The sequence below is a fragment of the Lampetra planeri genome, chromosome 30 (assembly GCF_965212315.1).
Source record: "Lampetra planeri chromosome 30, kcLamPlan1.2.h2, whole genome shotgun sequence".
Lineage (NCBI taxonomy): Eukaryota > Metazoa > Chordata > Hyperoartia > Petromyzontiformes > Petromyzontidae > Lampetra > Lampetra planeri.
In genome coordinates this window covers 8,596,877-8,610,496 of record NC_136136.1, presented here as the reverse complement: position 1 = coordinate 8,610,496, position 13,620 = coordinate 8,596,877, and the positions used below count along the sequence as shown (strand labels likewise).

The window sequence follows — 13,620 nt, the reverse complement described above, 5'->3', positions numbered from 1 at the left end:
ACCAACACGCACACCTTGGCGTTATCCAATAATAATGTTGTGATGAATATGAGCCCACCTTAACCATACGAATTTCAGTTTCATTTATTTGGTATAGCCCTGTGAGCCATTCGGCTCTTGAATCGGGTGCAACCGCAACAAAAATAAAATGAAAACATGAACAAGAAAACATCTTAAAGTGATTAAGCGCAAACAGAAAAATCCAGGAAAAAACTGCAAAAAATCTTCCAGAAAAAAACACCGTACACCAACGCTCTGTGCAAAAATCCCAGTGGGATGCAAGTCAAACAACAACGACGACAACTTATCTAGAATTAACGACAACTTAGATTAAAGCCATCATTCTAACTCCGTACTACAACAAACAAACATGGCCAAACCAAAAAACTTTTCGAAATCACCAAAATAAAGCCATAAAAGCAATGTAAGAGTGATCATAGGAACTGTGACCGAAATTTCACAATAAACGACATTAACAACATGTACCACCAAAACCCTGTAGAATACAATGCCTGCGCACCCATACGTGTGCACACACCACACTGTGCAGCATTTTGATGGCAGTGAATTGTTTATTTGCACATTCACTGATAAACAACCATCGTCGTCATATATTCAGGCATTATCGCTCCACTGATTGAGAAATAACAGCTCGGGGGAGGCTTTCATCCGAGTCTTTGTGATGGAACAAGTATTACAAGTTAAAATGTGGGCGCTGCCCGTTGCTGCTGTGTTAGCGTGGCGCCCTCAAGTGGCCAGTGTGACGTGCTGCTGTTGTGTGCTGTCCCGTCAGTGTGCGGACGTCTGCTTACGTTCGGGCACAACAAGCACGGGCAGCTGGGCACGGGCGACTTCAAGAAGCACCTGGGCATCGTTCTGCACAAGGGGCCCCTCGTCGGCAAGCTCATCACCATGGTGTCCTGCGGGGATGGCTTCACAATTGCCGCCACGGAAGGTGGGTCCTTCGGGCCAGTCGGGGCTGTAACGGGGGAAAAGCCAGAAAAGCAAAGAAGTGAAAATATGGGGTCTTGGCAGTGGGGCAGGAGAGGGCAGTTTGTTAGGTGGTGAAGCATGCAAGTCGGCCAAACGCACTCCCAATCTCTAATCCAGTGGCAGAATGTCGTCGGTATGGGCCCCCTGGTGCAAGGATTGAATGGGGGAGGACCGCCTGTACATTTTCCTCCCACGTTGTGGCCCAGCGCCTTTGCCCCCTCGTATGAAAATCACTCTTGAGAGCTGGCTATCTATGCCGCAGAAATCCCAAACCAATGCCTCGCCGTGCCACCCATTGGTTACGATGAAATTAGCCTTGGGTTTGATATGATTATTGAATGAGCCAGATGGAATTCTAATGTGTTCTGCAGGAAGGTGTTTGTGTTGTGCCACATCTTGTTTAATATTTATAATGTAGCTCATTGACAGACTTTTGAGTACTTTATTTACGGTGTCTCCCAATGTACAAAGATTAAGTGCAGTCGAATTGGTGATCTCGTACATTGCTACATTCCACTCTTTCTCCGATATTATGACCCAAACCTCGAATGTGGCCGAAATTGTCAAATCTCAGATGCTAAGCAGGGTTGAGTCTGGTTGGTGTCATGTACAAACGAGCGTTTGTCGGTCGCAGGATGACATGGTGGGCCACAGATGGCAGTGCGGGGAAAAAAATCCATTGTATTTCGCACTACTCTGCTCCCCACCTTGTTACAATTCCGCAGTGATCAATGTGTAGCATGCTCTTTGTTTTTTTTAGGTAAAGTCACGTAGTTAAAATTAAAATTAAAATACGTGAAAAAACAACTGAATTAAATCATGGAAGACGGTTCCACCTGAAGACGGAAGCTTGTTTTGCCTCCGAAACGTCGTGATTTAATTCAGTTGATTTTCTTTTATTTTATTTTTAAATACGTGACTTTACCGAAAAAACCAAAGAGTATGAATCCTTGCAGTCACGAAAACTTCAAATCTAGAACGTGTCGCATGACCAAATAAACCTCATACCGCCCGCACGGCCTGATGTAGGCGCTAATCCAAGCAACGGAGTGACAAAACGCGCACCTGCTTTGTACGTTTCCTCTGAGCAGACAACCACATCTACGCGTGGGGAAACACGGATAACGGCCGGCTGGGCGTGATGCCCTCGGAGAAGCCAGGCAACAGCCCGCTGGCACTGCCACGGCCCATCTTCGGCTCGCTGCACGTCGTCTCGGACCTGTCGTGCCGCGGGTGGCACACCATCCTCATCGCAGGTGCGCGCGCAGGGCAGCACGCTCGCAAGCACGGCTGGGAGATTCATTATTTACGAATCGACTACTTGAACGATCGTCGGCTCGTTTTACTCGACTAATTGGACATCGTGAAAATATATGGAAAGAAGTTGTCACCCTTGCCACCTGGATGGGCGGTGATGGGACAGATGTAGTGCCATAGATGGGCCACACTCAACAGCAGTGGTGGACAGGGCCCATCTGCAGGTAGCTCGAACCCCCAGGGGAGGGGCCACTGTGCCAGCCCAAGAGGGGAGGGGCTGCTGGGGGCTCTAGGATTCTAGACAGCTAAGCCCTCTGCGCCAGGCGCTGGGATCCCAGGATCCCAGACAGCTAAGCTCCTTTGCGCCACCAACGGGGGGGCTGTGTGTGTTCTGTGGGGTATCTGGGGGCACACACAACCCCACCCCTCGATGGGGACGAGGCATAAAAGGGCAGCTCCCTGGCCGATCAGGGCCAGTCGCAGTTCAAGACCCAAGACCAGCTAGCTTAGGACTCTGGACCCCCTCGTCCCGCTTGTCCTTGTAAGGGCCGGGACGCTGTGCGGGCCAGTGTTGGGACTCTGGGACTCCCGGCTCTACGTCCTTGTAAGGGCGAGTTCCGAGGATGCCAGAGTCTAGACCCGCACCTTGGCTGGGTTGGGTCAGGTAGCCTCCCCTAGGGTAATTGTAGCCGGAGGACCCCAGAGCGTAGCTAGAGTCAGGTACGCTAAGAGTAGGCTGTGTCGCTAGGCTGTGTCGCTAGGCTGTGTCGCTAGGCTGTGTCGCTAGGCTGTGTCTCTAGGCTGTGTACCTAGGCTGTCTACCTAGGCTGTGTACCTAGGCTGTGTACCTAGGCTGTGTACCTAGGCTGTGTACCTAGGCTGTAACAGAGTATCAGGACTGTTGGAGAGTTGTATTATAATAAAGAAGTTACCTCTACAAGTGTCTCCGGAACCCATTACACAGACATGGCCACCCGGCTCGCTCGCTGACGTCTCTACATCACTCGCTGTGCCTCGGCAGGCGAGCAGCCTGTGCTGTAATGTTGTGCAGTGCTGCATCCTGGGGCAACCACGCCGTCGATTTATTGTTGCCGAGGGCCAGCACTCATCCATTTTAGTGTGGGGAAAATAAATAAGCAGATGATACGTTTTTCATATACCTATCTCCACGTAAAAAGTACAACAAATTCCTACGCAACTGGTTATTTATTTTGGTATTTATATTCTCCACAATTATGCTAAAGATGAGTTTGAGTCGTGTATTATATATTTTTGCATTTAAGTAGGACCCCGTATCGTTAAGAGAGGGTCCCTGCCTGTAGAGTCGGCAGGACACCAGATCACTGTCAAAACAGGTCCAAAGTTTGCTTGTCTTGAAACAATGCTGCTGAAATTATGCCCTCCTAGAAAGTCCATTTTGGCTGATGGATTGTGTAAGAAATACTTTGATTATTTACGTGGCGAGGTGGATAGGTGAGGGAGGCATGTCTGATTATTTTTTATTGAGAATGGAGTTAAGTCATGGCTTGGAAAAAATTATATTGGTATGTTCTGGTAGTTTTTGTTGTAGTTAAATGAAAACTCTGCATCTTGTTGTAAATACATGAAAGTAAATACTTTTACACTGATTATCATTTGTTTGTTTTGTAGCAATGTTGTAGCTAATTACATTTCCGCTTTGTATTCCAGAAAAAGTGTTAACTTCGAAGACCATCCGATCAGGAGGGAACTTTTCAGCCAGATCAAGTGAGTTCACCAAGAGATGCGTGAATTTGCAGCGACACACATTCTACAACGCAATGAACATCAGAATAGGTTTCGATTTAAAGCTTTCGTGACTGCAGGGATTCATCTTCTTGGTTCTTTCGGTAAAGTCACGTAGAAGGGAAATAATAAAATAATAAAAATAAAACATAATAAAAAAATATAACTCTCACGACGTTTCGGCCACAACACAAGCAGCCGTCCTCAGGTGAAGAAACAGAGCTGTCGGAAAGACAGCGTCCCAATGAACACCGCCATGCTTGGCAGCGTATATTTAAGCTGGGTCGGGGGAGGAGAGCGCCTTGACAAAGGAGTTTACATATCAACAGCGGAATTAAGCATATTGATGGAACATGCAGATATGGGATTAGTCACTCCTTGTGTAATGTGTAGGTGGTGGGTGGCTCTCAAAGTCATATTATGCTCGTGTATTATGTAGGATTAATCCAAAGTCATATTATGCTAGTGTATTATGTAGGATTAATCCTACATATAGGATTAATCCTATATAATACACTAGCATAATGCACTATCAGAGCTATAAATGCTCTGATAGTGCATTGTCTTTGTACTTTTTCCTTTTGGCGTTCTCTGGTTTGGCACTGGTGAGACTAGGCCCTAAAGAATTTTGTCTCTGGTGTAGACCAATCAGTTTCAAAGACAATGCAGAAATTATCAGAGCATTTTGTTTGCATGTTCACCACAAGTACGTGTGGTTCAATACAGACTTGATTGGTCCTTTCGGTAAAGTCACGTAGGTGAAAGTAAATACATATAAATAGAAATAATCTAATTAAATCACGACGTTTCGGAAGCAACACAAGCTTCCGTCATCAGGTGGGACAACCGCAGCAAAAAAACAACAAATTACTGTAGTGGGCAAAGAGAGCTGTTTGTGACAAGCGATAATATAATCATTATTTCTATTTTTAATCTTATTTTTTATTAAGATTTTTTCACCTACGTGACGAAAACTTCAAATCTAGACAGACTTGATTCCTTGCAAAAAATGTTTCTGTTCGGTGTTTGAACATCTTAACACAACTGTTTTATTGCCAGAAAGGGTAAAACCTATTCTTATATTTCAATACTTTAATACAGGAAAAAAATGTCCCATTTTTGCAATGAACGTCACCCGTCTTCCTGACCGCACGTTCAATGAGCCGCGCCGCGTTTCTCCCCTCTGCGTGCAGTCCCACGGAGTTCCCTGGGCGAGACGGAGGATGAGTCCGGGTACGATGAGGACAGCGCCAAGAGCCAATTCGACCCTCCAACTTACGAGGAGTCCGAAAGCAGCACGGCTGGGAGCTCCTGTCCCGAGTGGTTGCGAAGGGTGAGCTCTCTTTCCCCGCTCCGTCGCGAGACTCGTTCAAATTCACGAGGGCGTTTCCCAGTTTTTGTTTTAATCGCGGTGTTAGTCTTAAGTGTCAAAGTATACATTCATGCAATAATGCTACCTCCTCTAGGCGGTGTTGTAATGCGCTTCTGAAGTTGATTTATGTCATCTTCTTGATTCTTTCGGTAAAGTCACGTAGAATGGAAATGATAAAATAATAAAAATAAAACATAATAAAATAATTCTCACGACGTTTCGGCCACAACGCAAGCAGCCGTCCTCAGGTGAAGAACAGGTCCGTCTTATCGATAGACGTCGTGAGAATTATTTTATAATGTTTTATTATTTTATTATTTCCCTTCTACGTGACTTTACCGAAAGAACCAAGAAGATGAATCCCTGCAGTCGCGAAAGCTTTAAATCGAAATTTGATTTATGTCCTTGGATGTCCCACTTAGTCTTACGCCAGTGGATCTCCGCCCATGGGCCGTGCCCCCCTCTGAAATGTTTTTGCGGGGGCCGCAGGCTGCGGCATGTATACCTTACTGGAGCAATGTTGAACGTGCGTGGGGAAATTCGGTGCCACGGTGTGGCAAAACCAGACAAGCATACACAAAATAAAATATGACTTACGATCATCGCGTTGACTAGAGGCGTGGACATGTGATCTTTCTGTTGCGTGGCCTTATTAGCGTTAGCTTTGGTTGCATGTTCGTCGTAAGTTTACTTGTGTACGGTGGGGAGGGAGGTGGGCTTGGGGAACCAGTGGTCTTGTTTGGAGGGCCACCATAACACAAAGGTACACTGTTTATATTTGTTCCTGCACGGGGCGATTTAGTGATGATCGTCTCTTGCGATGCCGTCAGGAACTGGAAGAAGCAGAATTCATCCCGATGGCTGGGGAGTCGCAGGGCAGCGCGTCTCGCCGGGGTCTACCGCCCAACGTGCCCCCTTCCCTCGCCGGGGTCCCCAAAGTGCCCAGCCTGGAGCTCGGATCGCTGGGAGACTCGGGGGGCATGGTAAGGAACATGGCACTTTAGCCGCATCGGTCACATTGGGCGTTTTTGAGTTGACTGAGAAGTTATAATCAAGGGCTCTCGTTTTTCTATGATGTGCACTCTATATCCGTGAGTAGCTATATGCGTAAAATAGATATGATGTAGTTATGCGTCACGTCTGGTATTTGTATTATCTTGCTTGTAAATAGATGACCCAGTCGTGTATCGCGAGAAGTTTTTAGATGACAAGATAACGTAACTAGTCAGCTCTATTGTCAATAATAAGGGATGAAGATATCGTCATCCTCCCAGCCGACAAGGGCAATGCCACGGTCATCATGGACAAAAAACGTGTACAGTAACAACATTCAGGACCTACTTAATGACGGCAGCTACACAAAAATTTAAAGAGATCCCACCAACTGCCTCGTTACAAAAACGAACAGTATCATCACTGATTCAGCTTCATTAATTGAACAGACCAGACGGTTTTCCTTAAAACCTTCTGCTGCTCGACCACCCAGATTATATGGCTTACCAAAACTCCATAAATAAGGTACACCCCTTCGTCCCTCATCGTTTCCAACATTGGCTCACCCACCTACAAACTGCTCAATATCTGTGTGAGACCTTGCAGCCATTCACTGGTAAGACCACCTCTTCTGTACTTAACTCAGCTCACCTGGTATCGCCAATTAAAGACATCTCACTGTCCCCACGTGATTTTCTCGTTTATTTCGATGTAGTTTCTTTGTTCACCAAAGTTCCTGTGCTCGATACCATTGCAATAATTGAAGATTTGGTCAAACAAGGACTGAATGCTGATGTAACGGCTCTGGTGAGACACTGCCTCACCAATACATGCTTCACTTGGAATGGAACATTCTACAAACAAACTGAACGCACCCCAATGGGTTCTCCCTTATCTCCGGTTGTGGCCAATATTTTCCTGGAAAAAATTCGAAACGGACGCCATCCAAGCATCCACTCTACGCCCGTCCTTGTGGAAGAGGCACGTGGATGACACGTTTGTCATCTGGCCACATGGCCGACCGGCACTGGAACAATTCCTCAACCACTTCAATTCCATACACCCAGCCATCCAATTCACCATGGATGTAGAAAAGGATGGCATGCTACCATTCTTGGATGTCTTAATCAAAAAGAGACCAGATGGCTTAATGAGCCACTCTGTCTACAGGAAAGTAACCCATACTGACGCCTACCTAAAACCTGATTCCCACCACCCTCCATCCCAGAAGAATTCCCTCATCAAAACGCTACACCATAGAGCTCAATGTATCTCCGACCATGAACACCTAACCAGTGAACTCAAACACGTACACCCGGCTCTCAAGGCGAATGGATATTCTGACTACACAATCCGCAAAGCCATCACCCCAACTGTGAGGAAGGAGCCATCTGAAGATCCAATCAAAACCATCACCTTACATAGCAGGGATAACCAAAAAGATTTCCAAAATCTTGAACAAACACAAGATCGAGGTCCGATTTAACACAGTGCATAAAATTGGTGACCTGATCCCATCTATGAAGGACAAGATTCCTGACATGCAATATCCCAGCGTCTACAAAGCTGTATCTGCGGCTGCAGTTACATTGGGGAAACCAAACGACATGTCTCGGACCGTGTTCGTGAACATAAGGCAGATCTGAAACACGGCAGGACCAATACTTCTGCCGTGGCTGATCATTACTTTAATGCAGCTGGCTCACGTGAAATTGATTTCTCTAAGACGATGATACTTTGAAAGCCGACTGGCTATCAACAAAGATTTGTTTACGAAGCCATCCATATATACAGACACAGACACAATTTCAACCGAGACGACGGTTTTAAGCTCAGCAATCATTGGAAAGATGTCATCAACCACTTTGGGTCATGACTTGATTTGTGTTTTCTTGTCCACCTCCACCGTCAGCAGTGTGGATGTGTGGAGCGAGGTGCAATGCTTTGATTGGTGTAGACCTACTGCTGGTGTCGGAGCCTTTTCCTACATTAACATTAGCTGCCTCGCCCATCTCTAAACCTTTATAACCAACTCTGTGATTGGTGTAGACCTACTGCCTGTGTCGAGACCTCTCCTACATTAACATTTGCTGCCCTGCCCATCTCTAAACCTTTGTAAACAGCTCTTTGATTGGTGTAGACCTACTGCCGGTGTTGGGGCCCTCTCCTACATTAACATTAGCTACCCCGCCCATCTCTAAACCTTTATAAACAGCCTGCTTCAGCAGCTTTCCCCCTCTTTTTTTCTCCTGATGACGATTGCTTGTGTTGCGATTGAAACATCGTGATATTTTTTATTCACTTTATTTTCATTTTTATTTGTATTATATTATTGATGTCATTTTTTCTATCTTCGTGACTTTACCGAAAGAACCATAGCATATGTATTCCTGCAGTCACGAAAGTTTTAAGTCAAAATAAGGGATGGCTTGATTAAATCAAAACACATGATGCAAAGCATGTAAATTGGGTGGGAAACTTTTACTTATTGCCTACGTAGGAGTAAGGGGGGTGAATAACACGATCTCTTTTTGTGTCTTAAAGTAAACAGTTTTCTTACTCATGTTTACGGTCACGTGGGCACTGTCACGTCCCCACAATGAGCGAGGAGCAGATATTAGAACCTGCGGTGTATTTGAGTGGTGCGACTGGCACAGTTAATGTCCCCAGGGCTAATCGCTAGTGCCTTTTGAATGCCCACAATGCAGCACTGTGGTGGCAGGGGGAGGGTTGGGGGTTCGCACACATTTGTGAAATTCTCCCTCCGTACCTGGTGGGCGTGGAGGTTGCCATCTCCTAGCTTGCCAGGGTATGATAGCAGTATATATATATGTATGTTGAACTTCTTTTGCACTGTACATAGCCAACCGTGCTCATCGGAATACAGCAAGTGGGTTAATTTCCATCTGTACGGGGATTGCATTCGTGGGTTTTCTCCGGGTGCTCCTGTTTTCTCCTACATGTGTAAACGCTCGTTTATGGAGTTGGCCAAACAGTCCAACATAACCACAGAGCTTCAGGAATTTGTCGGCCTCCGTTCTAGCTGCCTTCCCGCTATTCTGCAGCTTCTCGCTTGACTGTGGCTTCGAAAAGTGTGCGTGTTATGCATTCTACAGTGTTTTTTTTTAGTTCAAATGCAATTAACGCTAATGACTGCATAAAACAAAACGTATTCTTCTTAAATCCACACGTCCCTCCGGTTTCCGCGTCCCCTTCACAGGAGCGGGGCGGCGCGCATGATCGCCGTACCTCGTACGCCGCCGCCGCCCCGGCGCGTCGCGTCTCCCAGGGCCTCGGCGGCGGCGCCGGTGGCGCTTGCGCCGAGGCGGCGGCCGCGGCGGCGCCGCCCGGGGAGCTGGCGCACCTGCGCGACACCGTGCGGCAGCTGCTGGCCGAGGCGCAGAAGGCGCGCGCAGAAAGCGGGCAGCTTCGCGATGAGGTGCACGCCCTGCGCTCCGAGGTGGCGCGGCTGCGAGTGCCGTCCGCGGGCGGCGAGGTGCGGAGCCTGCGGGCCGAGGTCGCCAACCTGCAGGCGGCGGCGGCGTCGGCGTTGTCGGCGTCGCCGCCGTCGCCGTTCGATCCGCGCTTCGCCGCCGAGGTGCAGGAGTTGAGGGACGAGCAGGGCGCGCTGCGGGCTACCGTCGTTCGCCTCGAGACCGACGTCAAGAATCTTCAGACGAAAGTGAGTGAAGCGTAAGTGACTGCACGGCAGACCCCGGGGTCAAGTACACTGGGCACATTGGCTTTTTGCAATGAACCAATCGATATCACAGTGTAATTATCATCCTAGCAAGGTCCCTTTGCGGTATCGTGAGGATCGGCAATTCGGCGATTTATTGTTTCTAATATCCATGGTAATTGTATCGTCCATTTTGCACTGTCACCATATGCTTCTAGATTTGAAGCTTTCGTGACCGCAAGGATTCATATTCTTAGGTTTTTTCGGTAAAATCACGTAGGAAAATAATAATAAAATAATAATAAATGAAAATAACTCCATTAAATCACGACGTTTCGGAGACAGAGACTTGTGTTGCCTCTGAAACGTCGTGATTTTAATTGAGTTATTTTCATTTATTATTACTTTATTTTATTATAATTTTTTACCTACGTGACTTTACAGAAACAACCTAAGAGTATCACCATATGCCTTTTGTTATAAATTTTAACTTTTTCTCGATTTTGTCCTCCCATAGGTTTTTGTATTGTTTTGTTGTAACTTGCTGACCCACCACTACTGGACATCTGTGAAAATGAGCTTCATAACTCATCAGGATTCCTCCTCCAGTCTAAATAGAGATTCTGATATAAAAAAAAACAAATCCAGATTCATATATTTTTTGAAAGGTTTAGATTCGTTCTCTATTGTATATGTACACTGAGGCCTCTTGTCAATCCACTGCTGAATGAGGGCCATTCAGGTTATGGGGGGTTATCTGTGCATTTTTCACCGTTCGGTTTTGTGAAGGCGGTAGGGCGTATAGCGGTATAGAAACAACAACAGTGGATTCTGCTGCACTGCTGCCCAGCTCCACACCCACACATAACAACTTCCCCCATTATTTAGAATATTTAGTCTCTTTGGTATTAGTGTCGTGCTTTGCCACATTGGTGATATTTCACGGTGCAATTCAAACAGAACCGAGCAGCCAATGGTCATTAAAATGGAATTTGTTGCTGCACTTTTGCACAATTTATTCAGGCCATAGACTATAGATGTACGAATAAAAACTCTGCAATGATAATCTCATGAGATCTACTACAGGACAGACTGATGCTTTGTGCGTTGGTGGTGTTTTTGTTGTGCCTGTGCTTCTGTTGGTCATGCATTTGCGTTCCTCATGCATTTTAAGTAGTTGATCACGCATTTGCGTTGGTCGTGTGTGTGTGTGTGGTTTTTGTGTTCTGCCCGGGATGGAGTGTTCGTCTTGGTCACGATTTTGTGTTGCCACGTGTGTGTTTTGTGTTGGTGGCGTGCATCATCCTGCGTTCGTGTCGCTCGCACGTTCGCCGTCTCTCGTGCCCGCCGCCTCCGCCCGTGAACGTTGGCGCTTCAGTTGAGGCAGCTGGAGACGAGGGGAGCCGACTCTGCAGAGGAGCAGCCGCGAGGGACGGGCGACGGGCAGAGCCGCGACGCCGAGGGGTGCGACCATGGGGCCGACGAATAGCGAGGAGGAGGAGGAGGGCGTCTCCTCCTCGCCGTGCCCCCCCTCCCTTGCCAAAGCCATCCATACTGCACGGCCCATGTTGACCGGGCAACACTCATTTTGGCCTCGTTCTTGTATTTTTATGAGTGTTCACAAGCGTCCTCATAAAAGGTGTGCCGTCTGTTTCGTGCCTCCACTTTCCCTCCCCTCCGCGTTCAAATTCACTCCCAAAACAACACCGCCCCCCCCCCCCCACCAAAGTGAATGAATAAATAAAACGTATTTGGTAAAAAAGCCTCAAGCCTACGAAGACGCGTAGCCATGTCAGCATTTCATGCCGTCGCACACTTGTGAAAATGGCGATGACTGTAGATGATAGCTGATCGTGAAGTATTTTTGAAATTGCAAGGGATGTGTTCTTCCCACTTGGATGGTCTCCCGTGCCCTTGACGAGGGGTCGTTCCAACACGGCCAGTTTTATACTGTTTGAAAGTGACTTGGTCAAACAATTGGTGCAATTATGCGTACGAGCATAAGCTTTACTCTAGGAGGTGATGACTTCATTAAGGGCTTTGTACATTCTTTTGAGCTCTACCTACATGCAGTATCGGAGTGTTTAATATTGTATGAAATACATGTGCTAGCTCAGTCTTTTCTCAGACCATAACAACATTTATTGGTTTTCATGTAATGTATTGTAAACAAATTGCATGTGCATACGAAATTCTTCCTTTTAAATACAATAAAGAGATAAAGTTAACATTCTTTGATTTTGTATTTTCGTGATAATTGCGTGTGATTTTTAAAAAAAGTACTTTCATGTATGCATACCACGTGGTTTTGTGCTGCCTGCCTTGGAAAGCCGTGCCACAAGGACTGATCTTGTTGCCACTTTGCAACCGTTGTGCCGAATCGGCAGCAAGAGTGCCCCAGGTGTGCTGCGGTATTTTTAAAATTGATCAAGACTGCAACAATATAGCAAACGCCGACACGCGCCAATGTGAAACAAGTTGGTGTTGAAATGAACACCGTTAGAAATCCGCCCCCCCCCCCCCAATACCTGAGCCTCGCGCGTCTGCGGTTCTAATTGAGTCGCCAAAAAAGGTCTGTGGAGTGCGACACGCGATTTGGAGAATTACACGTTTCTATGGCGAGACCGAGATCATGGATGGCGTGCCACTTGAGAAATAGCAACATACGCGCACACCATGGTAGGCCATGATCAATCCACTACTGGATGAAGGGCCCACGGTGATATGTTGGCTTGGTGTGCCACGAAGATTGAGCAAGCTCGAAATTGCTGTGGGATAAATAATATTTTAAAGCACTTGATGCATGGAATTCTGCTCCCCGTCAGCCTGGGGGGTGTCTGCAGCGGTGTAAATTTAAAGTATAAAAATCTTTTCACGATAGCACCCTCTACTTTTCCAACATGCATGGCCGTCATGGGATGTATGATGTTGAATTTCTTTCGCACCGCACGTAGCTTGAGGAGGCCTTCGTTCAGCAGTGGATTGATCGAGTGATGGCAATGATGGCACGCGAAGAAGAGGACTTGATATTTCATAATTTTGTTTTAAAACCGTGAAGCTGGGTCCAAAGGTTAACCTGCACGAATTGTTGCGGCTCATCGGGGTGAGGTTGACTGCCGAATGCGAAGTTCGTTGCGACATCTGATAACTCCGGTGAGAAGTTAATGCACCGGTCGTACAAATCGCCAGGGTGGCTAATGAATGGTGTGTCCTGTTGGGCAGCAGTTGTGCGTAAAGTTTCCGATGAAGAAAAATGTTAAGGCCGTTAAGGGTATAGTTGTGGCCGTAACAGTTGGATGGTGCATGCCTAATGTAGAAGGGTGGTTGGTTGTAAACACGTATCGAGTTGCTAACGATGTGAGCACCTTGATACGTGTTCACGTTCCTAAAGAATCCGTAGCTTCTTGGCGTTAAGGGATTGCAGTATGACATTCGTGTAGCAGGGGGAACATTTAGAACATATTGGAAGTTCCATTTTGTTTCATGTTTTTGTGAGTGTTACCGCAACTCAAACTCGAACGACTTTTGTATGTACAAGCTCATGTGCATGTGTAAATTTTGG

General features: G+C 46.7%; 1 protein-coding gene across 2 annotated transcripts in view; it reads left to right on the top strand.

Moving 5' to 3' along the window:
- NEK9 (NIMA related kinase 9) overlaps positions 1–12,291 on the top strand; it is a 49,073-nt gene extending 36,782 nt beyond the window's left edge. The window contains exons 16-22 of one of the 2 annotated variants that reach the window (XM_078608671.1): positions 794–955; positions 2,085–2,249; positions 3,940–3,996; positions 5,208–5,347; positions 6,217–6,369; positions 9,600–10,061; positions 11,437–12,291. In XM_078608671.1, coding sequence (XP_078464797.1) covers positions 794–955; positions 2,085–2,249; positions 3,940–3,996; positions 5,208–5,347; positions 6,217–6,369; positions 9,600–10,061; positions 11,437–11,547 — 1,250 coding nt within the window. In that variant the 3' untranslated portion in view covers positions 11,548–12,291. Of the gene's footprint in view, positions 1–793; positions 956–2,084; positions 2,250–3,939; positions 3,997–5,207; positions 5,348–6,216; positions 6,370–9,599; positions 10,073–11,436 lie in introns of both variants that reach the window. The other variant, XM_078608673.1, reaches the window with a different exon arrangement.
- The last annotated feature ends 1,329 nt before the right edge of the window (positions 12,292–13,620 follow it).